The sequence below is a fragment of the Harpia harpyja genome, chromosome Z (genome assembly GCF_026419915.1).
Source record: "Harpia harpyja isolate bHarHar1 chromosome Z, bHarHar1 primary haplotype, whole genome shotgun sequence".
Taxonomy (NCBI): Eukaryota; Metazoa; Chordata; class Aves; order Accipitriformes; family Accipitridae; genus Harpia; species Harpia harpyja.
In genome coordinates this window covers 67,115,738-67,142,396 of record NC_068969.1, presented here as the reverse complement: position 1 = coordinate 67,142,396, position 26,659 = coordinate 67,115,738, and the positions used below count along the sequence as shown (strand labels likewise).

Here is a 26,659-nt window from a genome sequence, read left to right as displayed (position 1 = left end):
ATCAAAACGTGTCCAAGAATTAGGTTTTCTAAATTCCTCTCCTTTTTCTAACATGTAGGCAGTGGCAGTTAGAAACACACCGCCACTACAGCAATTACCAAAAGTCCCACTGAAATGGACCAAAACCAGAGACCTTTTAAACTGGTATGAAATATGAGAGCTTTGTACATTGGTGGCTCTTTTAACTATCAGGGGTGTATGGTCCATTTTGCAGCGAGGAAAGAGAGCCAGCGTTTCACCATGGAAAATAACGCCTGTACCCCACATTAGCGCTAACATTGATTTATTATGGGGAAGAAGGAAGTGGACTTTACCTCCCAGTGGCACTGCCCATCACGGGACAGGATGCCATGTCATGCAGCACAGTCACAGCTGAAGGACACCTGCCCACTCAGGCCTCAGCCGTGGCCCCTCGTGCCACTCATCAGCCCTGCATGACCCACAGCAGGAGCAGTTTGTCCCTGGACAGTCCCTGGCAAAGGATAGTTGCCACCTTTTGGCTGTGTGGGGTCATGTGCAGTGGGAATTAATTCCCTGTGGCACAGGGTGTCGAGGAGGCCTTGAAGAGGGACTTCTGTTCAGCTCAGTGTCGGGGCACGCCGGCATCTCCTCCACACCTGGAGCTGCTACGAAAGCATTTCTGATTGAAATACGGGGCGCGGAGTGGGGAGTGAAACACAACAGGAAAGGAGATACTGTGCTATGGTAGGCCCCTGTGTTGCTCCAAAAGGAAACCCTGTTAAGAGTCATTTTCTCACCAAAGTACACTAGAGTACCAAAAGACACAGAACTTCAATATTCACCGAAAGCGAGCATTTTCTCCTTAAGAGAAGCCCGCATCTGATACACTTTGATCCTCTGTCCCATGCGTGGTCCCAAGCACCGTCATGTCCACCTTACAAAACCAGTGACCTGCGAGGCGACGCCGCAGCTACGGGGACCCAAGCCACAGGGTACCAAGGAGACCCACGTCGTGGGGACCCAAGCCACAAGGTACCAAGGAGACCCACATCGTGGGCTCCCAGGGACAGCCACGTCGCACAGCGCCAAGAGGACCCCCACCACACGGTCCCGAGCAGCCCCACGCCGCGGGGTCCGGAGGAGACGGACACCTCCTCGCTCCCGGCAGAAGCGAAGCCGCAGGGGCCGGGACGCTGCAGCTGTCCGTGCCGTGCCGTGCCGTGCCGTGCCACGGCCGGGGCCGGGCGCCCGCCCGGGCTGCCGCCCCAAAGAGGGGGCCGGGGGCACGGCGGCTGCGCCCGCTGCGGAGGAGGGAGTGTGCGCCGACACCCCGTTGAGGAAGTGGCCGCGGCTGCGAGAGAAAACGAGGAAGCGGCGGCACCCGCGGCGGTAAGCGCGGGTCCAGACCCGCTCCCGGCCGTATCCCCACCCGGCACGGCCCAGCTCGGCTCGGCTCGGCGGAGCCGCCTGACAGAGGGCTGCCTCCCTGACGGCTCTCTCCCGGCAGCAGCGGCAGCGGCAGGAGGCGCCGGGCGGCGAGAGAAGGGGGCGGCACGGGGCCGAGCGACCCCCGGGGAGCGGTGAGTAGCTTCGCCGGGCCGCCGGCATCGGGACCCCGCCGGCGGCTCGCCCGCCGCCGCCGCCCCTTCCTTCCTTCCCCGCCGGGGCCGGGCGGCGCTGCTGCCGGCTCCCGCGGGGTCCGCGGGTGTCGGGGAGTTTGGGGCGGGCGGGGGGCACCGTCCGGCCCCGCGGGGTGAGTGGCAATGCGCGCCGGAGGGAAGCGTGAAGGGGCGCCGGGAAGCGGGAGCGTCCCGAGGAGCGGCAGAGGGCAGGCGGCACTCCCGTCGGGGAGGGAGGGGGGGAGCGGGCGGCCGAAAGCGCACCAGCCTGAAAGCAAGCGTGAAACCTTCCTGTATTACAGTGTTTCTGAAAATAAGTACCGCTAGCCCAGCGTTTGAGGAACTTAAATCTAGAACTTAAATTAAAAGGGGAAAAAAAAAAAAAAGTTCATTTTATTTTGATACGTTATTGTGGTGGTAGGTTTTAAACAGAACAAAGTGTACACAGAAGTAGGGCTTCTGTCTGACGGGTGCACGGTATGTCAAAGATTTGATGCCTGACAAAATATCTTTACAAGTGTGTTTCTTTCTTATCAAACTTCCCTATTTTGTTTCCAAGAAAGCAAATGTAGTCTGTTATTAAAAGTGCTGACCGGAGTCGTTGCTCTTCATTTCATGTGTTCGACAGTATTATTCAGTTTTCTTCTTTAGCGCTGTACTGCACAAACTTCGTGTCATAGTTGGTTAGATGTGTTTGAAGTGATGTTATTTTGGACAAAGATAAGCAATACTTTTGTTAGGTGACACTGACTCCAGCAGAAGAGTGGCAAGTGGAGTCCCAGTCTGGCCAAATTACATCATATATTGTAAAGTACTTCCATTTTAAAACAAAATTTTTCCTTTTAAGGGAATTAACTGCTCATAATTTTTTTTTTTAAATGTTCTTTTCTGTTAGGCTTCTTTCATGCTTTTTTTATCCACAGAAGCTTAGATCTCCTGAGCCCTTGGGTGGAATCTGCGGCCTAATCCCCGGGCACAGCCATCCGGTACAGAGCTAGTATCAGCATGCAAAGCTGTGTATTTTTACGGACTTGGAGGCCATAAACTGTAGCAGTCTAGAGTACATCGAGGCAGTTCACTTAGAGGAACTGTGACTTCTTTTTTTTCATCCCTTTGTTGAGCATTGACTGATAAACAGACAACTAAGGAAGTTTGAATGTTCTTTATGTTCTGACAGTTATTCTGTGGGGGAGAAAGATTATAGTGTGGTGAAGACAAAATAATTTGAACTTCCAAAGGGTTTGGAGTCAGGTACGATGCTCAAAAATGGCTGAAATAGATAAAAGTGAATAATTGCTTCAGTTTTCACATTCACTTGAAATAACTGCAAAACCCCTAGAGAAATATGGTTGAAGTGTTCCAGTTTTGCTTTGGTTAAAAAATATTAACACTCTGTCAAAGCAAAGGTGAACTGTGCAGTTCTCCCGTTTTCACGGTGTTGTGATTCTGATAGAAGAGCAGAATTTGATCTGAAGTCTCAGGAAGACAAAAACTGAAATTTATTTTTAGAAGCAGTTAGCAGGTTATGTTGAGCACAAAATAACAGTTTAGAAGACTGATGGTAAAATTATAAGCTGGACTGAAGCACCTTTGAAGATACTGATGACTAAAACCAAATGATGTAGGGGCATTTCCTTAGTCTCCATCCTTTCTTTTGGATCTGTCACGCCAGAGGCACTGGAAGTGGGAGAAGTCCCTTCTGAAATGTGTGTTGTGTTCAGAGGTCATGGTCTCACAAGCATAATTATTTTTTGCAAATTACACTTCTTTTTCCGTTCCTAATGCTTTTCCAATGTGCAGTATTTAGCAGAAAACGAGTCTGTTGTCACTGCTGGTTTGAATATCATGACTTCCACTGAAGATACTAGGTAGTGTCATCCTTCTTCCAGCTTTTTAGACTGTTGGATCAGTGCCTTGAGATCTGCTGTGTGGACATTAGACAGGCTGTGCCGGAGTCTGCTTTCGATTGCATGTGTTTAGCTCCAGAATAACACAGCTGAAAAGGGGAACTTGTCTGTTTTTATATCAGAGTTACAAGGGATACAACACTTACCTACGAATGTAGTAGTTACAGAAAGATCGTTCCAATGAGCTATTTAAAATTACTTCTTTTTTACTTAAAGGTAAACACATGCTTAAGTGAGCTACTCTACTGGGGTGAGAGTACTTGTAGCATTCAAGGTGCCTGTTTAAAAGCTGAAGATGATCTTGCAGGCATTTGTGAGCATGAGTAGTAAGGTTCAGTCATAAGAATGAAGACTTCTCACCTTGCAAGGATGTGCAGGATCAGTTTCTTAATTTCTAGTTTAAGAAAAAAATAGCATTTTATTACAGGGAAACAGTTTCATAATCCAATTTAACAGTAGTTTTTCTTGCATCTGACAAAAGAAGAAGATGTTGGGGGAGGACATGGAGGTAGCTCACTTTATGTCTCAGCTGGCATTTCTAGAAACGCTTTTACAAAGAAACATTCCTAATATTTGCATCACTTTTACAGGGAAACATTATTAATTTCTGCAGTTTAATTTAAGCCCATTGATGACTCTTTTGAGAAAAAGAAGCCCTGGGCTTTGCAGGATCATTCCCTATTCTTGTAAATGTAGAGGATAGCACAACACCCGATTACTAATATTTATTTGGGGCATAGTAAAAATAATTTGATCACAAAGTTGTTGGTTAATATTTGCATTTTCCTCCTTTAATTTAAGATTTCAGCAGTAAGGTTACATAGTTGATGTTGTCTAGCTTTTATTTTCATGACACAGGGTAATGTGAAGGCATGCAATTAAGCAGAAGAAAACCTTTTGCCACTGACTTCTGCATTGCTTGTCAGGGTGATGGGGAAACATCAGTACTGCAAGTGCAAAGAGTGTGAAGGAGCCTGTATGCTCCTGCATCAAAATAAGTTATTCCAGGATTTGCTGTAGGAAAGGGTAATTGATAAATATTCATAATGTTTGACACAAAATATCACCTGCCTCAAAGAAATAAAATTATGTAGTTTGTCTTTACATTCCAAAGTTAAAATTAGGTCATAACTTCCTGTCCCTGTACAATGACTAAATGCCACTTCTTTAAATGTTATTGTTGTTGTAAAAAGGAAAGAAAAGGGGAAAATATTTTTGAGAGTCACAGGGATCCTAATATTCTAAGGAGACTTCAGTATATGCAAAATGCCGCAAGCCTTCCCCTTCTACCAGGTACCAGAGCAACTAATAAAAAATTAACAAGTATTAGAACCTAAATACCCAATGTACAGGAGTGTGATACAGAAAGTTTGTGCGGTTTCACTATCACTCCATTTGTAACTAGCTGATGTTGGAATGTATTAGTTTGACCAGCTAGGACTACCCTGTTGTTTCTCCATCTTTGTCCTAATTTGCTTTTGGACAGTGTTCTTCCAAACAGATAGATATGGGATGCCAGTTGTCCTAAATGGACAAGACCAACAGTATGTCCAACAACTTCTCTTCCTTTCAAAATGCAAGGAGGCAACGCAAGGAATCTTTCAGCACTGACACTGAGTAGAGGTAAGATGTGAGGTGCTAAAAGCTTTTGTAAAGAAGTAGGACTTGTGGCACTGTAGTATGCAAATCCAGCTATGGAAATCCATGGGGCAACTCCTAGGCTGGGAATGGAATTGAAATTGGCAGGAATCACAACTATGGTTGGAGTTAGGCAGGAACACAGGCAGGAAGTGTTAGAGTAGAATATGTACCAAGGAAATGGGCATCAAATTGCCTGATTATTTTAACATCATAAAGTAAAAAAAAGGGGATGCTTCTTTATAAATACTTAAAAATCCTTATCTTAAGCAACAGATTCAGTAAAATTAGTAAAAGGACCAGGGGTCATCATCAAATACATCAGCCACAGCCTACCTGTACACTCTTGGATAGTCTCCCTCATTTTTTTTTTTCCCTGTTTGGATAAAATAATGAAATAAGTGAGAAAATAAAAGGAAAAAGCACAAAACTTTTGAGACCACAGCCTCTAGAACACGTTGGAGCCAGTGTATTGTCTCTTAACTAAAGCCAGTGTGACTGAGAGCATCTGTGGGATGCTAGAGCTAAAGTGCTAAAATGCGTGCCACTGCTGACCACTGAGTGTGTAGTTCTGCTTTTAAAAATTCTACTGCCAATTTCAAAGTAAGTTGAAGTTTAAGTAAGGATTATTTTTGTAAATCAGATAATGGTATTAGCTATCTTTTGAATCAGTGCACCATCTTGCAAGTTTCTGAGAATGATGACTTATTTAAAATGAGTATCAAGAGGAAGAGTGCTGCTCTGAACAGTTCTGGTCATGCACGCAGCAGGACACCCCAGAATCGAAGCGGCCATTGAGGGAGGCTTTGGGTAACTATTCTGTCCTCGGTTATCATGTGTAGTTGGTAAATCTCATGCTGCCTCAGGTGAGCTGCACGACTCTGTGACAGTCTTCATCTAGTGGACGTAACAAAGATCTGGTACGTAGGTACTCCTATGCACAGAAGCGCAGGAAAAAATCCAGTAAGGGAAGAGTGAACTCAAACCCACTGAAGCCTGCTTTCTGCAAAGGTTGCAGAGCTGTGTTCGCTTGGAAGCAGTGGTGTGGTGAGGGAGTGCTGTTGCTAGTGTGAAATCCTGTAGCCTCTGACTCCCAAGGAACAAGTTTCATCAAATGGAGGCAGCTTTTTGGTATCCTGGTGTAGCAACTGTCTGTAGCGACAATTACCAGGGGACCATTTAGCAATGTAACCATTGATCCTGTGCAGAGAATTGCACAACATGAGAAAAGAAACCTAATTATGAGCCATTTTTTTCCAGCCTGGCAGTTTGTCATGCACAAGCTAGGGAAATACTGCCTGTTGGCCCAGAACGCGCTGAGGCCAGGTGCATCCTCTCTCTGCCCAGACCGATAAACGGGCCTTGTCAAGAGTATTTCACTGGTCCAGGTGTTGCAAATAGGCTTCCTCCATGGGAGGGGAGGAGAAGGCTCATGCCTCTCTCTGTGTAGCGTTTCTGGAACATTCTCATGTTTTACATGAAAGGTGAGGTTACAGTTAATCCAAGTGGTCATTTGCTTTCTAAAAGGGATTCCTACCCGCTAAGAGACTGTTTGATCTACTCTTTATAGCAATGAGTAGTAAGCTTTATCTGTGCTGCTTGTTCTGAGGATATAGGGTGGTATGGGGAGAGGACACAGTCTTTCCTGGACTGCTCATCCACTGATAGGCTAATTGATATGAGGAGCTTTTTTGCTGTGCAGTCTGCCTTTCTGATGTATGTGTCCTCACAAAAGTTAGTCAGGAAGAGCTGGCTCCTTTGCTGGAGGATACTATTTTTGGACACAAGCCTTCCTTTGATCTGGCTCGTAATTAAAAAACTATTACATAGATTTTAAGAAACTGATCCTTGATGTTGGCAGTCTGGCTGTGTGAGCTAGTATCACACCTTCCTTTAAAAACAAAACAAAACAAAAAAACCCTTGTCCTTTCTTCGTTACCACTGTGGGTGTGAACTCTTTCTGAGTGTAATTGCCAGCAAGAGATGAGCCATTGTCAGTTACAGTGCCTCTATAGGAGAACATTAACCTTGCTATACCCTCCTACCAGGAGCTTTTCAAAGAATAACATGACACAGTTTTTATAGGCTCTAGAAAGTGGCACTGAGAAGTCTAGACCAGTTTAGTTTTGTAGAAACTTGCCCATTGTAGGAGTATGAAAAGCAAGTTATTTTTGTTCCTGCAATAATTTCTCTACTTTATATAAAGCAGGATACCGCAGACTGTTTCGGATAACAGGTAGCCTTGGTCTGAAAGAGGAACCTTCCTAATTCTGCCAGTCTAACCAGTCCATTGAGGCATGTGTTCAGCAACAGGTTTTAGCGATCCTAGAGATAGAGCAAGACATTTCAGAGAGATGAATGAAGTATAATGGGATCCAAATGTTCTTGGTTTGTTGTTCACCTAACAATACACGTTTGCTAATATTTGTGGCTAAGAAACTGAGATCATTATCTACATTTGCAGCCTCTAGACCAGGAACTAAGTAGAGACAGACAAAGCTGCATGAAGAAGGCGAGTTCGTACCCTCATAATAGCTTTGGAAATGTCAGCCTGCGACAACTAAATGAGTGAAAAAAAAGTTGAAGATACTTACTGGAACCAAAAAGCAAACATATCTTTTGGGTCTGTCCACTAGTAAAAACAGAGTGGTGTTTATCCCAAATTTTGAAGGAAACGTGACATTTTGTTTTAGTCCTATTACAGCTTTCAAACTTCGAGGCTCCTGTAACAATGTTCAGTTTCTGCTGGGATATCTTTTATTTTCAAGATGGAACCATTAAATTTCTTCTATCTTCTGTTTGATGGTAGTGACTTACTTCTGGAACTGATGATGCTTTAGTTCTGAGACGTGTCTTGTTTACCAGAGATTTTGCTAAAAGTACCACAAGGAATGAAAAACAAAGTTATGGATTGTGCATCTATCCATGCTTGGGCCCCAATCCTTCTGAATGAAGCCAGTCTTTCTCAATTCTCATAATAATAAAAATCCACAGTATCACCAGCTCTGTGCTCAGAGCTGCAGTTTTCTCTTTTTGTGCGTGTTTGGCAATTGGGCAGATATCCAGGTTTTGTCTTCCTGGAAAATGAGGAAAATTTTGGTTCAACTTTGGTGTTGGTACAACATTCTGGTAGATCTGCTTCTTCTGGCAACTTCTTTCTGAGTTGTGCAAAACAATTGACAGTAGCGGACCTTGAAAAAAGATTTTGGAGTAATTTTTTGTGAAAGTTTAGTTGTAGTTTGACGTGTCTTGGTTTTACTGTGCTATCTTGTCCCTAACAGTTTTGTCATAGCTTTCTCTGTAAAAAGTCTTCTGTAAAAATGAGAATATATTCCACCTGAAAACAGGCTATGCTGACATGCTTAATGTCACTGTACCTTTAAACCTGAAAATATCCAGGCCATTGGGTAGGCAGTTCCATCTATTTTAACTGGATCTCCTTGCATGTTTGCTGATAATATTTTTGTTTTGCTCTTCACACATTTTCACTGACTTTATAAGTTCATTTCACAGCTCGCTGTGTGCAGCCATAGTAGCCTCTGTGGTACATAAAGGAGTTTTACTTTTTACTGTATTTCTGGAAAGGCACTAAACTTGAAACAAAACCAGAGAGGAACTTTATATATTATGTAACTCAGCTCAGTAGTTCCTGAGGTATTCAGAGGTAGTTTTGGGCTCCACGAGAACGACTTTTGTAACTGCATCCCAACCCAGGGTTTTTTTTGTCAGCATTGGGAAGAAACTGTTACCCTTGTACTCTTCCATAGTCACTGCAGAGCCCACAGCTGGTGTTGATTAAGGTCTGTCTGTGCCCAAAGAAGTTTGTTCACGCCTTGTCACAGTGGGGAATAAAAGAGATTAGAGAAAGGTCTGCCTGGAGTATCTTGAATGCTTTCCTTCTGAGGTTAGCTCATCCCCAGCGGTTCCACTTTTTGTATGGTGGTTTAATGGGTACCAATCACAGCAAAGGGCTTTGCCCAAAAGGGAGCAGGCTTCCATACAAACGATGGCATCTGTTTTAAGGCAGAAATGCTTGTTTTGACAAGAGACATCTTTAGCCAGAGGCAGTGGTTGCATTTGTGACAATGTAAGAGTTCTCTGGAAAAGGAGACAAGGGAATGACTAGTAGAGCATGGCGAAGATGTGGAAGGAAGTGTTCATAGTTTTGTGTTGGTGGGGTTTTTTTCTTTTTCTGAAGCGGTGGGGGACTTTGTTTGTTTGTTTGTTTGTTTGTTTGTTTTCTGTTTTTCTTAAATATTTCTGAAAATCACAGAGTTTCTACTGCCAGGGAAAGAATAATTCTAATCCATAAAAGCCTGCCTTTTTTTTTTTTTCAGTAGCGTTCTAAGCTTTTTAAAAGATCAAAGCAGAAAAACCTTTTTAGAGGAAAACTATGACATGTGAAAAGGTTACCAAAGACAGGAGAGTCCCAAAAGGAAGGTGATGTGGAAAAGAGACGCTAGATTCCTAGCATCAGTGAAGAGGTTCTTTTTAGTGATCATTGCTCTTCCATGACCTCAGTACAGAAGCTTATATAGAAAACCCCTGAATAACATACAAACGCTGTGGTGCATTTTCTAAGCATCTGTTTGCCTTATAATAGGGCAGTAATAGTGTTGCCAAGTCAAGTAGTATTTCCTTCAGAAACATTTCAATAGCTAGAGTGCCTGCAGTAGTCTGATGGTATCAGAATGTCAGATGCAATTTAGAATAAATGAAGGCATTTCTGGGATGTTTTGGTGGAGATAAAAACATATATCTAACTGTATGCAGTATAGATAAAAATGACTCTGGAAAGCAAATCCAAAGAAAAATATTTCTAAAATCACAATTTTTTGAAGCTAATAATAATTTTAGGTGTGTTTGTGATTTTTTTTCAGTTCTTTGAATGAATAACTCTTTTATACAAGAGGGGAGATAAATGGTGTTTTCTCTAAACCTCGTAGATGAAGCACCAATACCACCTGTTCAGCAGGCAGGTTTTGTTCTAACGTGGCCAAAATGCTGAGGATTTACATGAACAAGGGCATTGTTTTCTCTTAAGCTGAGAAAGGTCCTAGCAGGGCCACTAACTTTCAGAATCATGAGGACACACAAAACCTGCCACAGACTGGACAATCCTACAAGTCACTGATGGTGCAGAAAAGTCTTCTGGGCCCAAAGCTACATTTCCTATTTGTTCCCAAACAGACTTTAATTAAGCTACAGTTCTGTAAAAGAATACATCTCAGCATTTAAAAACCCTAGCAGGAACACTGTAGTTATCCTAAAAGCATTGCAAGAAATCAGAAATATCTGAAAGAATGAAAATGCTTCTGAAACTGAACTGCTATGAAGTAAAATACGGAACGTGGCACCCAAGACAGGTATGTCTGATGGAACTGCTAAGGAGAGAGACCAATGTTGAAGAAGTAGTAAAAGTGAAATTTGCTTAAAAACTAACAGGTATGCTTTGTGTGTCTGTCAGCATTGCCCAGGAGTGTGTGTGGAACAACAGGAAAGCCTTTGGAGATGAAAGAAGGGATGTTTTAGAGTCTGAAATGCAGGGGAAAAAACAGTGCAGCATAATGCTTAGATCGTCAGTAAAAGGATGCAGAGATCGGAGATGGGCATTTGATTGCATGAGGAATACTTCTCATGGAGAAGGTGGAGAAAACACATGGAGAAGGGGGCCCAAGCATGAGTGATGGAAAGGTTGCTGTAGGCTGTAAGCTGGTTAGAGGCACAGTGGGTGGAAGCTGAGATATGCTGCCTTAGGCATCAGTACACAGCCAGGGCACTTCCCTGAGGAAGATCAGCATACTGGAAGAAACACGTTAGTGATCCCACGTATATCACTTTTCCCTTTGAGACAGTACTACACACATCTCTTTCAGTATGATGAATGGGACATTGTTTGGAGATGTCACTGTCGACAAAAATTGTAAAAATGATCAGGATCAGTGTTACCAGTTGAATTAAGTAAGATTTCAGATTTCTTTTCAGTAGGTCAGAAAGTTCACCCTAGTGTCCTGATCAAACTCTGGTTTGTTTGAATGACTTGAGAAAATGGTATTCTGCTTCATTTCCTTCCCTAACGACTTAGTTTTAAACATTTACTGTGTTCTTCCTTTATTTCTGCATAATTTTCTCATAAAAATTCCTCTCCTAAGGTCTGGATAGAAATTAAATCTTCATCTTTATGCAGGAAGGTAAAGAAGACATTTAAAGGTAATTTGATGAATCAAATTAAGACCACCATTCAGATGCCTAGACAGACTAGAAGGTGATTTTAAAGGTGAAGAAATGAGAATAGAACAATTGTTTAAATCCATTTTATTTGTTAAAATACTATAAAAATGTAAATATCTGCTTTAAATGTGAGGCAGTAACAATGGATTTATAATACCTTGATGGTAATTATGTCAGAATTGACATCAGTTTGGAGTATACCATTAAGATTATACTAAACCCTGAAAGTACCAAAATATTTAATATACTATGTGAAGTCATCATCAAATACATATCTCTAATTCCATGCATGCTTAATTCCTTTCAGCTTTTAGGTGTGTTACATAAGGCGGAAATGTAGAAAAGAATCTTAGAATGAAAAATTGTAGTGCTGTTCACAGAGGCACACATCTTGATTCCAAGAATCCTAATTAAACAAGAATTTTAGAAAAAAATGCATATTCACATTGTTGTAATATTATTATTTTTTAATGTGTATGACCAGAAAACTGTTGAAGTTACACAATGGGGACTTAAAATGTCACTGTGTGCTAAAACACATCGTTTCAGTCAGCATATTTTCATCATTCTGTGCTGTCTAGTGAGCCTTTCTTATGTCTTTTGCATGCAAAAGATCTTGCTTTGAACTTTACTTCTTTATTTTCATACATTGTTCACAAAATACTACTTTGAAAAACAAGGGAAAGGAAAAAAATAACTGTTGAAATAAAGAGCTTATTTGGAACACTGTTTCACCACTACATGGCTTTTGATCTTTTGTCACACTTCAGTCCTTTTACTCATTAAATAGTTGGACGGGTAAACTAATCAATCAGCTGTCCCTAAGTCTCCTTCCATGTTCCTGTTTGGTCTTTGTAGAAAGATTCATACTCCTATTTATAATTTTTTATGTTAGGGTGGAGATCAGTACCTCAGTAACACTACGCTCACTGCTATGCAAACCTTTCAATAAAACAATTATTCTACCTTTATCCTTGTCTAAATATAAGAGATGAAAGAGAAGCAAGCTAAAGGTAGCAGTATGGTCAGCACAGATTCTTTCTAACACTTTCCAGGTGAGTTTTCCTGAGTTTTGCTCCTCTGTTTTGTAAGAATGGTCCATTTCCCTACATGCATGAAATGTGTGAGATCCTAAACTCTTGCGTTATGTCTGGAGTACTCACTGTCTGCAGTGTTGATGAGGAAGCTGCCTGAGGGGAAGTGGGTACCTAATTTTCCTATGTATTTGCATAATACTTTTTTTCTCTCATGTAAGGTAACCATGATATTTGCTTGCATTTGTAGCTTCCTTAAAAGTCAAATTTAATGGCTATGGGGAGAGTTGCACTTTAGACCCCCTTTCACCGTAACGCTCAAGTGCATCTCTCAGGTAACCAGCCACACTTCCTTCAGCCCTCTCAAGGGTAAAGCCCTTTGGGAACTTAATCTCCATTCTACAGCCTCACATTTGTAACTGTGCTGACTTGACAATCTCAGCATTATTTGTCCCCTGGAGGAATTTGGAGGAGGAGAAAAGTATGAATCCAAATACGTTTTCTTCTGCTCTATTACTGGTCATAGAAAGGTGTTAAACTCCCAAAAGGAAGGCAAGATTTTGAAAGCCCAACCAGAGTACAGCCATCTCAAACTCAAAAATTCTGCCAAATCAGATAAGAAGTTTTTAACCATTATCTAATATTTTGTGTGTATATTTGGCTCCTTGCATGTCCATGGGACACTATATCAGTCCAAACATTTCCTAACGTTGCTATACACTGAATAGTCTTCATATATTAGACATGGTGGAGAAACCTTGTCTGAAATCCGTCATCATTAACCTGTTTTGCAAAAGTAAATCAGCCTTTATTGTCTGAAACAATTACAAATAAATCGCTTGTGAAATCTAAGAGATCATAAGGAACCTGCTGCTGTTCTTTCAGTGATAAGTGAGAAATCTTCTCCATATTTTATAAACTGTTAATAGCTGGCCTTATTTATTTGAGCTTTGAACTTCTCCATTTTACATTCTGAAGAATTAAGAGATAGTCCCTCATCACTGCCACTGCCATTTCATCTAAATTGCAACCAGTGGATTTTTTTTTTCCTCTCTGTTTTAGGAATTATATACCGGTAAAAAGGAAAAACATTTTTAAATGTACCCATCATAGGAAGGCATTAGGTGTAGTGTAGAAACATCCTTTTAAAAAAGCGAAGAAAATATTTTTTTTTCCTTGATCTTTAGCCAACATCTTGACTAAAAACTCATGCAATTATGAGAAAATAAAATCAGATGTGAGAGTTGTTCTGACTGATCTGTGAAATACAGATTTCTGTAGAAGCAAATTTTCATAAATTCAGACTACTAAATTGTCCCATTCCCTGTAAAACTTTAAGTTGAAGTAGCAAAGTGAGAGCAGTCAGCAGCTGAAACCATGCAGTGCTTACCCAGCTAGTGTAGACCAATATTGAGCATTGGCAGTGGAATTTTCTAGTATTCCTCCCAAAATATTGCCTTGATATCTTTCATAATTTAATTACAAACTTTTAATTTATATTTTACAGGAGTAGCATATGGTAATTTTATGTAAGACATATAATGACATATATTTTCATTAAGGAGGTCACTGATGGGCTGTAGCCTTGCCTTTTTGTGAGAAGTGATAATACTTAAGAAAGAGCTTGAAGTTTTATCTATATTTGTTGCCTGTTTAGTTTTGTACATAAATATTTGCTCTCTGTGGAAGGCTGTATGGTTTTAGTTTGACTTTTGTATGGAGTGGAAGGGTTAAGTCACCTGTGTATGAGCTGGCTTAGTTCACGGACTTTCAGATCTGTATGAACTCAAACTCCATATGAGTCTTCAACAAATGTCAGTGAAATGGAGCAGTTTGTAGTGAACACTGTATCTCAAGATCATCATAAAACAAAAGCCTCTTACTGGTTATTTTAAAGACAATAGAACATTTGCCTGTACTCTAGGTCTTGGAAATAGGTATGCAGTATGCCTGAGAATTTCTGTCCTCTTGGGTACCATCAGATAGATGCCTGAAGAAGCCAGGTGAAGGGAGGAATCCAGAAATGGCACTTACATTGTTCTCATTATGATGAGATGTGAATAATTTAGGGCATAAGCAGTATGACTAAACATACAAAGTGTTCCTTTTTCTCTCACATTTTGGCCCAAGTGAGAAGCACATAGAACACGTTGATAGGCTTCTAGGAGCTGGTGTGACTGTACTTGTATTTGTTTGTTTGTTGTTGTTTGGGAGGTCATTTTGTAGGTATGATAAGCAAAGTCAAAGAAACCAGTCTTGCACCTGGAACAGCCCTTTTTACTGCTCTTTCATTCAATGTGTTAGTCAAAGCTTCTGTCAGGAAAATTTTAATCTCCTTATAGAGGCATCTTTTATGTCAGAAGTGCATTATTGCCCACAGTCTTCATCTCAGAATTATAAGAAGTCTTTATGATGCCCTTAGCTAGAGCATCCAGCACCTTAAAGAGGAGGTGTATTTTAATGTTTTGTTGTGACGGAAGTTTACCAAGGAATGATGAATTCTTGAATGAACGTTCTTGGCAGTTCTGGGATATCATAGGCAATTTGGTCCTGCAACTATGCAAGTTGCTGCAGCGAAGTCATTATTTGTGCTGGAGTGAAGTCTCTTCACAAACTGGAAATTGTGGAGCGTATCGCCGCTGCCTGCTGCTAACAGAGGTCATAGTGTCAATAAGGAATCCAAGATGTCTAAATACAGACCTATCAAAGACACCTACTTTTTACCACTCAAGACTCCACCATATCTACCGTTTCTTAAAATATTTTTATCTGCCCCTCTGTGCCATTGTCCTCCTGGGGGCCAAAGTCTACTTTGGTGTCTGTGGTATTTCTTGTATTTGAGAGAATTCTGAATTTGCTGTGAAGTGCTAGATCACATTTCAACTATTTTTGCCTGGTTTTCTAAAGAAACTCGTTTATGCTGTTGCTATCCTGTCAGGCTCTCCCTGATAGCTTTTTACTTTTGGCCTGATTTCTCAGAGGAGAGGGTCTCATGGACAGTCTGATCAATCATTTGTGGGAATAAATAAAGTGCCCAGAGGAGAACAAGCCTAGGCAATACCCCCATTGCATAAAAGCATGAGCTCAACATGTGCCCATTTTTCTAAGCCTGCAAACAGAAAAGACAAAGCTGCAGCATGCATTTCCCTGGTATCCAGTAGTTAATGGATGAGGAGGAAGCTGCAGGTACTTGAGTTGGTGCTTGACATTTATTTTAATACTCACAAATACGCTGAATTGTCAGCAGTGGAGAAACTTGGCATTACAGATTACACAAAAAGCAGACCACCAAAGAGAACTTGTGTCCGGGCAACTCATCCTGAAGAGTGTATAGTAACTACTGAAACTAATCTGAGACTAAAAAATACTCTGAGGAGTAGCCTGGTCTGAAACACATCAAAGTCAAAGTGAATTTTAATTTCAGTAGCCATTGCATCAGATCTTTTTTAGCCGGGGAATGAGTTTCCCCTCCCACCCCATCCCCACCCCACTTTTATTTTACTAGCTCTTAATTTCATTCTAAAGTTCTTTACTCTTTTTAGACGTGAAGGACCTAACATTTTTTTAAGTCTGAAACTAAAGGTATGGAGAAAAGGAACTTCCATTAAATACTTCCCTGAAAATAGATTCCCACAGATAAAGAGTGTGGTGGCATTTTTCTGTTTGAATTTTGTTCACTACAACATTACTGAGGTGTTTTGAACAGGTACTGCAGTGCAGTACCATTCTTGTCATGACGATTGTATGGGACTATTTTGGCCTTTTCTCTAAATTAGCTGTACAGTGCTGGTGAAGAGCCAGTGTGGATCATTCATCCATCCATGCGTTCGATGTGTCTGTGTCCAAGCTGACCTCCTTACCAATATGTCAATGGAAACCTCCTGCAGTCTCAGGATTAACATTTGGCAGCTGTCCCCTCTGTGTCCCAGCTGCCTCTGCTGTTGAGGACCACAAAGATTCACACAGAATAGAAATTATAGCAATTGTTTTTTTCTTTTAATTGTGGTGGAACGTGGCTTAAGCTCTTTCCTTACTGAAAACCTAGCAGCAAATCAGTTTTCTTCCATGCTTCCTGAAAGTGAGATTGAAGACTTGGAGCCTGCCTTCAAGGAGCACTTTGCCAGAGGTGGGATAATGTATGTTCATCTAACCAACAGTATCTGTGGTGCAGAGTGGAGTAAGAAAGAATGACATGGTGATATGGGCGTGTCTGAGGGAAACAAGCAGGAATGAAGGAAACAGGAACAAGAGCATTCAAAGCCTCAATATTCATAATGACTTTCAGATTAATAGAATGATAGACTCATAGAAACATTTAGGTTGGAAAAGACCCTTAAGATGATTGAGTCCAACCGTAAACCTAACACTACCAAGTCCACCATGAAACCACGTCCCTAAGCACATCGACATGTCTTTTAAATACCTCCGGGGATGGTGACTCAGCCACTTCCCTGGGCAGCTTGTTCCAGTGCTTGATAGCCCTTTGGTGAAGAAATTTTTCCTGTTATCCAATCTAAACCTCCCCTAGTGCAACTTGAGGCCATTTCCTCTCATCCTATCACACTTGAGAAGAGACTGATGCCGGCACTGCCTGGGGCGGCTGGCTCATGCCGCCGTCCCTTGCAGCAGAGCTGCTCTCCACCATGTCTTCCTCGGCACCCGACGCTATGTCCTGCCAAGAGAGACGTGCAAAGCGCTGGAGCTTGTCTCTTGCTAGGACTAGAAAAGCCAAGGAAGCCTCAGAAGGCTGTGGGAGAGGGGAGGCAAGGGCATCCCGAAGGCTCTCCTTGTGGGCTGCAAAGCAGCAGCCATAGCCCTGGGGCAGGGCAGAGAGATCTGGGGCCAGGCTGGGATGTGACCCTATCGCTGCACCCCCTTGGATGTGGGCTGTAGGGGGGCAGGGAGGGTGAGATGGAGAGCAGAACGGAAAGCCCCCATCTCCTCCACACCTCCCCAGTGCTCAAGCTGGGTCAGGCGAGATGCCTGGGGCAGGCTCTGGCAAGCTTTTGGGGGGCCCTGGGGGAAGAGCTGGCACACCCAAGACACCCAAGCCCCTGTGCTCTCCCCCAAACAACACCAGGTTAGCACAGGGCACCTGCAGGAGGTGGTCAGGGAAGACAGAGGAACTTGCTGGGAGTCTTCATGGCTGCCGATGTCCCTGGCACCCTCCTCACACCCACGGTCCCGGGACAGGTGCTGACAGGACCTGCAGCACCATGCAGCAGGGCAGAGGAGAAAGGACCGCTGGAAGGGACTGCCTTTGCACAGCACCCAGATCTGCTGCTCTCCCCCATGCCAAACCTGGTAGAGCAAGACGAAGGTCCTCCTGGAGCCTGCACGCCTTATGTGTGTGCCCGCAGGAGACCTGGACAAGATGCATGGGCACAGGGGCTGCGGCTGTTGAAAAGCAGCGAGGTCAGGGGCTGTCACAGCCATTCCCTGGTGACGTTACAGGGATGTCAGGGGCTGCCCCCTTGACAGCCACCCAGCCAGAAACACTGACACCCCAAAGGGGAGAAGCCTGCTCCACAGGGTGTTTCCCCTTGTTGGACTTCACTAAATTCCTCCCAGCCCAATTCTTCAGCCTTTCCAGATCCCTTCGAATGGCATCACAGCCCTATGGTGTTTCAGCCACTGCTTCCTATTTTGTATTATCTGTGAACTTGCTGAGGGTGCACTCTCCCCATTGTCCACTCCTTAATGAAGATCTTAAACAGTATTGGCCCCAGTACTGACCCTGCGTTACAACACTATTAACTGGCCTCCAACTGGACCTTGTACTACTGATTACAATCCTCTGGCCCCGCATTATGTTACTGATATAATGCATTCTGTTTAAGGAAAGCTGTCTTTGTCTTCATGTGGTGCAGTTGAAGTTGTCATGTTGCATGGTATTTTATGCAGAATGAATGTTTGATAGTGGCTTACTGAGGACTGCCTTCTTGTGTCTCTTCAGTTACAGCTTTCTCTTGCAATTAATAAACAAAAGATGTATCAGTAGATTAGCATGTGATCTTAAACCAGTAACCTTTGGTTGCAAACCACAAGAGTAATAAATAACATGCTGCACACAGCTCTGTTTTGTAGGGCTGCAGTAACTCTGCAGCTTTGATGTCTCCCTTCTTTGGCAAGGTGGGAGAAGACCAGAAGATCTGCACATGTGGTTTGTCCTGACTGTGTCCTGTCTAGTTTGCTATACTGTGTGAGCCTTGTTCATTCGACTTGTGTGTTCCTCCCCTCGCCTTGCCCCATTCTTCACGTATTCAGAGAGCAGCACAGCTATTTCTGAACTGTTTCTTGACCCAAGCACAAGAGACAGCAGATCACCTATGGTCCATTGATGGGCCATATCTGAACTAAGCAGTAGGCACACCACAGCTTTGCCTGCTGCAGAGCTGCCAGGGAAGGTGCCAGCTTGAAGCACCCTGTGCCAAAAGGCCCTACCTTAAGATGCCCATTCTTCAGTGGCAGCTTTGCACTATGGACCCTCCCTTCTTATATCGTCCTCCATAAAGTCCTCTTCACCTGTGCACATGTAACTTAGTTGCATGCTTTGGCCAGCTGCAAGCCGAGAGGTCTATTAACCCCTTTCACATATATCCTGACTTATTTAGTGCTGATTCCACAGACTGCTGCATGGCTTCCCTAAAATTGTGCCCTTTGTTTAAGTGTGAAGGGCACATTGATTTTGCTGCTATATCCTGCACAGCAATAGAAACAGGAACTGAACTTCTGATCCTTTTGTCCGCTTCTAGCCAAGGTAATGGAAGGTGGGAAAAGAGAGCTGCAGTAACCTGAATAAAACACAGATAACATTATTTTGTAGGTTAATGTTCATGGGTTTCATGCTCAGTGTATATACATTTTACTTAGTATACATACATTGGAAAAAAAGAATACAAGCTGTGTAGTGCTCTTGTAAATACAAAGAAACAACTGTGTTTTTCCTTTGATATACTTGTAGTGTTGCCTAGTTAGCCTAAAATCTGCATAATACACTACAGATAACAGAGGCTGTCACCTATTTTGTAAAGTTGAGAGTATTTGAATATCAGATTGTCGCAACTGAACTTAAAAGACAAGGAAATAAAAATTTTGGCAATTAAGTGAGATATTTCCTAAGGAAAAGTTTAATCTAACACATACAAGTAATACAAACATAAGCATGTGCTGCTAGTTTTATTCAGCATTTCATGTGTTCTCTGAAAGTAATTTTTCAGATGATGAAGTCATTTTACAGATGCACAGGCAATACTTAGTAGGATTTTTCTTTTCTTTCTAGACTGAAAGAAGATGTTGAACTGTTCCTAAATGGAGTTCCCTTCTTTTTATGCCCCATAAACTGCAGATGTAACATTCTGTGGCCAGTCCTGATTAAACAGTGATTGGATTGGGGAAGCATTTGGAGGAGAAAGTGTATGAAAAACTTGTAATGTTGCAGGAAACAATTAATGGGTTGACTGGTGAACTTGCAATTACATAAGCAATTGTAGTTGTGGACCACTTCATCTGACAAAAAAGAACTTGCAAATACTCTTGCAAGAATACAGATCTCATTGGTGTCAATATATTCACTTCCTATCCACTTAAATATTATCAGCATGTAGCTGGGGTATTCTTCCCAGTATCCATTTGATAGTCATTTAAATGTCACTAATACAAATAATAAACTAAATTCAGCTTTTGCGTTCTGATGCCTCCTCTTCAATAACTTGAAAGAGACAAAAGTAATTCCAGCACAATACTTAGCTGTCCAGGCAGTGTAAATCTGCCATGGGGTTTAATGAAAATAAATTTCTCTGCTGGCAATGTAGGTTAGAGGCTGGGATAACTCAAGGAAGACAGGGCACAAGAAGAACAGTATTCTTGTAGCTAGAGTTCTATAGAGTCCTTGTGCATATTTTTTTAAATATATCGTATATTAATATATATAATAATATAATCTCATATATATATGATATATTAAATAAATATAAGAGATTTTTATTGTTGTATTAAGAATGAAAGAATTTCAGCCGTTTATGTTACATTCACTATTATTCTTCAGAGATGCTGAACTTGATTCTCTTCCGTGGGTTTGTTGGTAGTGTGCCTTCATATTATTTCAATATAAGGTGTTTGAAATGAAAATTGTTCAAAAAGACACTATCACTTTTTTTCCCCCATTAAAAAAATATTTGGTAAATCTCTATGGAGAGGAATGTTAACTATTTTAATATAGGACTTTTGTGCATACTCAGCCCACATACTGGCATAAGCTACTCTTATAAGCAAAATTATAATGGCACAAAACTGGAATGAAAAACTGTTCTCACTGAATCTTTCATACCTAGTTATTTCCTTTTATTGGGAAACACCTCAAAGCCAGTACAAAAGGATGGATAGAGGCATTCAGGCAAGTGAAAATGGCAGGACCTCTATATGGCTAGGCAAAGGAGCAGGGAGGGAAAGAGTTAAAGGAAACTTGTGCAGTTATAGGAGACATGTATTGCTATATAACAGGGAGAATCTTTCTACTGGGATTTAGAAAGACAACTTCCAAGAAGGTAAAAACGAAAATGTGATCTTCATCCGTCCTGGTTTTGGCTGGGATAGAGTTAACTTTCTTCCTAGTAGCTGGTATAGTGCCCCGTTTTGGGTTCAGTATGAGAAGAATGTTGATAACACTGATGTTTTCAGCTGTTGCTAAGTAAGTCAAGGATTTTTCAGCTTCTCATGCCCAGCCAGCAAGAAGGCTGGAGGGGCACAAGAAGTTGGGAGGGGACGCAGCCAGGACAGCTGACCCAAACTGGCCAAAGGGGTATTCCATACCATGTGACATCATGTCCAGTATATAAATTGGGTGGAATTGGCCTGGGGGCGATCACCGCTCAGGGACTAACTGGGTGTTGGTTGGCGGGTGGTGAGCAATTGCATTGTGCGTCACTTGTTTTGTATATTCCAATTCTTTTATAATTATTATTGTAATTTTATTATTGTTATTATTATCATTATTAGTTTCTTATTTTCTGTTCTATTGAACTGTTCTTATCTCAACCCACAAGTGTTACCTTTTTTTTCCTGACTCTCTCCCCCATCCCAGTCGGGGGTGGGGGTGGTGAGTGAGTGAGTGACCGTGTGGTGCTTAGTTGCCAGCTGGGGTTAAACCACGACATCATCCCAAAATCTTTTTAAAAATGTATTACTGACATACCACGTCAACTGCCATGTTACTGGTTTATCCTCTTTTTTTCAACTGATACTCATGTCTCTGTCTTTGTTTTTCAGATACAGAATACTAAGTTTGCTACTTGGAAGAGAAAAAACATGGCTTCCAACACGGCAAACCCTGCTAACCATTTGCCATACTTCTTTGGCAATATTACACGTGAAGAAGCTGAGCAGTATCTGATGCAAGGAGGAGTGAGTGATGGACTATACTTGCTCCGCCAAAGCCGGAATTACCTGGGGGGCTTTGCCTTATCCTTGGCCCACGGAAGGAAGGTTCATCATTATACAATTGAGAGGGAGCTGAGTGGCTCATATGCTATTGCAGGAGGCAAGTCACATGCCAGTCCTGCTGAACTCATTAACTATCACTCAGAGGAAACAGATGGCCTTATCTGTCTACTGAGAAAACCCTTCAACCGACCACCAGGTGTTGAACCCAAAACAGGACCCTTTGAAGATTTAAAAGAGAACCTCATCAGAGAGTATGTCAAACAAACTTGGAATTTGCAGGTAAATCCAGGCTGATTTTGCCATAAGGTTGTCTTTGTGTTAGGAGAAAAAGAGAGTGCAGTGTTTGTTGCCAGCTGTTGCTGCTGCTATGTAGTATTTTTTCACAATGGAATCATAGCTGTTTAAGTTTTGAACAATGAGGTGGGTTTTTTTCCCCATCAATACATGCAGTACCTTGGCCGTAAGTGTAGTTTTCCTGAAATTTTACAAACCTTAGGACTTTTATGATGTCTTGGGCAAGCATAGCCTTATCTACCACTGCACTAACCTGTGTTACCAGATTTCCACATGCACCAAAAATTAATAGTGGTAAGGAACAAGATATAGAAATGGTTTGTTTGATTGCTTTTGATTCTGAATTTTTATGGACTGATGTGCAGGCAGGCATTGCAACATCGTGACTTGTTTTTACATCCTGCCCTCTTAGCTGGCCTTGTTTCCGTTGTGCTTATTTAGATTATGTCCAAAACAGAAGTTGGTTTCTTAACTGCAGAGCACTGCCTATATGTCTTCGGTACTGCATGTGTCAAGCAGGAATGTTCCATGCTGAGGAAGACAGGCTGGATTTTTTCCTTAGAATGACTATGAAGAATCCAGTCTTAACATGGAAACACTAGTGTAGGAGGCTGCAACAGGAATATTATTTCACCTTGGCATGCCATGAGTTACCATTACGAACTCATGGAGTTACATTAGATTTTTCATCTCTTTTGGTACTAGCAAGTAACCCTGTGTGTTCTGCTCTGTAAAATATGGGGATCAATGCCCAACTGGAAAAGCCTAAAACTTATACTACATTTACTACAAGCGCTGAGGCTTACAGTTTTTTCTGATGAATCTGAGCCCAATCTAGAAGGAAGTTGATGAACTCAAGTTGAAAACTGATGAAACTAGGGAGTTTTGCCCTTAGATTCTGGGCAAAATTTAGAAGTGATGGGTTGTAGATGGGTTTAGAAGTGTCTAGGTTATACCTAAAATATTAACGTAGTTCACTCTCAAATTGGGACTGTCCTGTCTAGTTTGGGGAAATTTGCATTGATGTCTTTAACATAGACATGCTGCAACAATGCAAAGTGTGTTCAGTTTATTTCAGTAAACTGCCATAGGATATGTAATATGGAGGTATGTTATGACATCTCAGAGTGACACTAAGTATATTTAGCTATGTCGCATTAGCATAAAAATATGACGTAATTTTCAGTTGAAATACTGGTACACTAAGGGCTTAATTTACTGGTTATTTTTCCTTCAGTTTCTCAGAGGTAAAGGACAAATCCCAGCTTTGTGATGTTTAGATTACTATACATTAGTTTCTGGTTTATCTTTATAGCAACCAGATCTTTCCTTCACATACAACAAATACATGCAGATTTTGGATGTCCCAAAAGCAATCTTATACTGGGAGTCTACCTATCATGTTTTTATTGCAGAAGACAGTTTGACTGTCCCACTGTGTTTTTACCACTCTCCAGGGGCATGCTCTTGAACAAGCTATCATTAGTCAAAAGCCTCAGCTGGAGAAGTTGATCGCCACTACAGCCCATGAGAAGATGCCATGGTTCCACGGGAGGATCTCTCGGGAAGAGTCAGAACACCGTATCCTCATTGGGTCAAGAAACAATGGAAAATTTCTGTGAGTGCTTTTTTCTGTGGTATTGCTGTTTGGCACCAGTGTTACTATACAGTTCCCTTGAATGAATCTCAAATGAGAGTATGCCCTAAAAGGTGGCTCGTTCACAGTGAGAGAGCCCAGCCCAGCATGATACACAACATAATCATTCCTGTACTAAGCAAATGTCTCCAAGATTAAGTTTCCACTTAACTAAAGATGGGAAGCTATAGCAAAAGTGTGGATTGTTGTTTTTTAATCAAGTACTAGGTTTAATTCTAAAGGGAGCATCAGAGAAACTCAATACCAAGAAAATTCCATTGAACTTTGTTTTATAACTGATCAGCAGTACTAAGTCATTGTGGTAGGTTAACCTTGGCCCACCAAGCTGCTGTCACACTCCCCCTCCTCAAAAGAACATGGGGAGAAAAGAGGATGGAAAAGCTCACGGGTCAAGATGAAGACAGGGAGATCACGTACCATGAACTCTCATGGGCAAAACAAACCCCACTGGGGAAAAGTAGTTTAATTTATTGTCAATTAAAATTGAGTTGGACTGTAAGAAACAAAGACAAAACCATAAAAAACCACCTTCCTCTCATACACACACAGCCCCAGTTTTCACAGGCTCAACTTCACTCCTTCACACCCAGCTCCTCTCCCCACCAAGCAGCGCAGGGGAGGATGGATGGGGGATGGAGGCTGCAGTGAGTCCCTAACAGCTTCTCTCTCCCACTCCTTCCTCCTCGCTCTGTTCCCTGCTGCAACGTGGGCTCTCCACAGGAAATATCCTTCAGGAAATATCCACCTGCTCAGAGGGCTGCAGTGTGGACACCTGCTCCACCATGGTGTCTCCCACGGGCTGCAGGGCACTCTCTGCTCTGGTGCCTGGAGCACCTCCTCCCTGCCTCCTCCTCTGCCCTTGGTGTTTGCGCTGCTGCTTCTGGGTTGTGTTTGTTTTTTGATCTCCACCGCCACCTCCCAGGTGTTTTTCTGCCCTTTCTTAAGGATGTTTTCATGGAGGCAGAGGTACCACATACATGGCTGAGGGGCTTGGCGGTGCCCTGCAGGGCTGTCCACACTGGGGGCGGCTGGACCAGCCCAGGGCATTCCCCGCCTTCCTCACAGAGACCCTGCAGCCCTGCTGCCAAAGCCTGGCCACCTGCACCCCATACACTGACTTACGAAAGTGGTAAAAATACAGACAATCTGCCTATGTTAACAACTGTTGGGATCCATAACTGTTGGGTCAATTTTCCCGGGGGCAGTGGTGGTGCTTTGTTTTGCAGTTAAGCAACAGAAGGAATTGCTTTTACCTTGGTAACGGCATTTTGTCTCTCCCGCTGTCTGCGTTTACTTGACCTCATGATCTTTTGTTTTCTGAGTGGTAATGTGTCATTTAGGATAGTGACTAACAGCCATCATTTGAGAAAAATCAATGTTTTCACTGAGCCATTTTTCACCCCCACCCCACCCCCAGAGTATTTATATAATGATAGAAATTGAAGCTTAAAGGTCATGTCCAAGGAAGGATCACTTAGGGCTGTATAATTCCTGAGAGAAATTTCATCACCTACCTATGTAGTCTCCTTCAGCACTTAACTATTTTTGACTTTTTTAAAGCTAGTCAAAGTAAAACCCCAGGAGTGTGTGCAGGATGGATATGCTTCTTCAGTACCAACTCTTTCGCTTTACTGATTTGCCGTAATTGTGCCACACTGATCGCTATGTAGATGCAACCCTCATATGTTTCCATGTTTCAATCTTAATTGTCAGGAACCAGTAACTCCTCTAAATCTTTCTTTCCAGTACAGTTAATACCTATCAGGTCCTACCTATGAATACTTTGAGTGTACTGACATCTCATTTCTTGAAATCTCTTTCCTTCTCTCAGTCCTTGAATTTTTTCTGGTTCACGGTCACCCGCGCCCACATCACCATGCGTCTTCACATTTTCAGCCTCATACTCCCTGTTTCTTGGGATCACACCTGGACAGTCATTTACCTGGTTGCTTTTGTTGCCATTTGTAACAAAAATGTTATAAATTTGTTACAGATTTTGTTGCATTTGTAACAAAACATTGTTATAAAAGTTTGTGGAGCTAAAGATTCCCCTTAATGACGGATTCATCTTTTCTGAATGCTTCTTCCTATAGCACAGGGGAAGTTTCATCAATTTGATTAAAGTAGTCACTGTTGTAGATTACCAGCACAGCATTACCATACCACCTCTCCATTTCATTGCCCTGTGAATTTGCTAGTTTCTTTTCCTGCTTTTTAGACATAGGGGCAGGTGGATATGTAATCCGAAACAAAGCAGCAATCTTTTCTTTTAATGACCTGTTTTTTGTAAAAAATTATTACTTTCTGTATTAACATTTTACCAAATCGATGTTACATCAGCTGAGTCATGATGTTGATCATGTATTAAAACTTGCAGTTTTCCAGTTTACCTCTTGCACACATTAGTTTCTATGTGGTCAAAGTGCTTCTCTTTGGGGAAAAAAAGAAAACTAATTTTTCTTCAAAGAAATGGATCCCTTAGCTAACATTTCTTATCAACAGGGATGGGCTTTGGAGTAAGGGAGTGTAATTTTTTAGCAGACTTGACATTTTCAGTCTCTATTGTAGACCCTGGTCTCTTTTTAATCTTCTATAAGCATTTCTACAGCTTTGAGTAGAAATACTTCCTCAGCATTTTCCTGTTTCCCTTAGAGATGGCCTAGGAGGCATTTCTGGTGCTGTTTGCAGTGACATGCTTGATGAGCTGTGGAAGGAGCAGTCAGACCTTCTCCTGTGGGTCTGGTTATGTCAGTGAGTGCATATCTTATATAGTTCTGCTGGAACTCAGATGGCTGCTTTCACATCAGGTAGATAAACCCATAGAGGGGAAAATGCTAACTTTAAGGCTCTGTTTAAACCATGAGAAGTGTCACTGGA

At 42.1% G+C, this 26,659-nt stretch overlaps 1 protein-coding gene across 3 annotated transcripts in view; it reads left to right on the top strand.

Moving 5' to 3' along the window:
• Window positions 1-1,209: 1,209 nt before the first annotated feature.
• Window positions 1,210-26,659, top strand: part of SYK (spleen associated tyrosine kinase) — a 55,477-nt gene continuing 30,027 nt past the window's right edge. For all 3 annotated transcript variants that reach the window (XM_052778005.1, XM_052778007.1, XM_052778006.1), the window contains exons 1-3: window positions 1,210-1,541; window positions 21,658-22,110; window positions 23,583-23,743. In XM_052778005.1, the coding sequence (XP_052633965.1) occupies window positions 21,697-22,110; window positions 23,583-23,743 (575 nt within the window). In that variant the 5' untranslated portion in view covers window positions 1,210-1,541; window positions 21,658-21,696. The remainder of the gene's footprint in view (window positions 1,542-21,657; window positions 22,111-23,582; window positions 23,744-26,659) is intronic.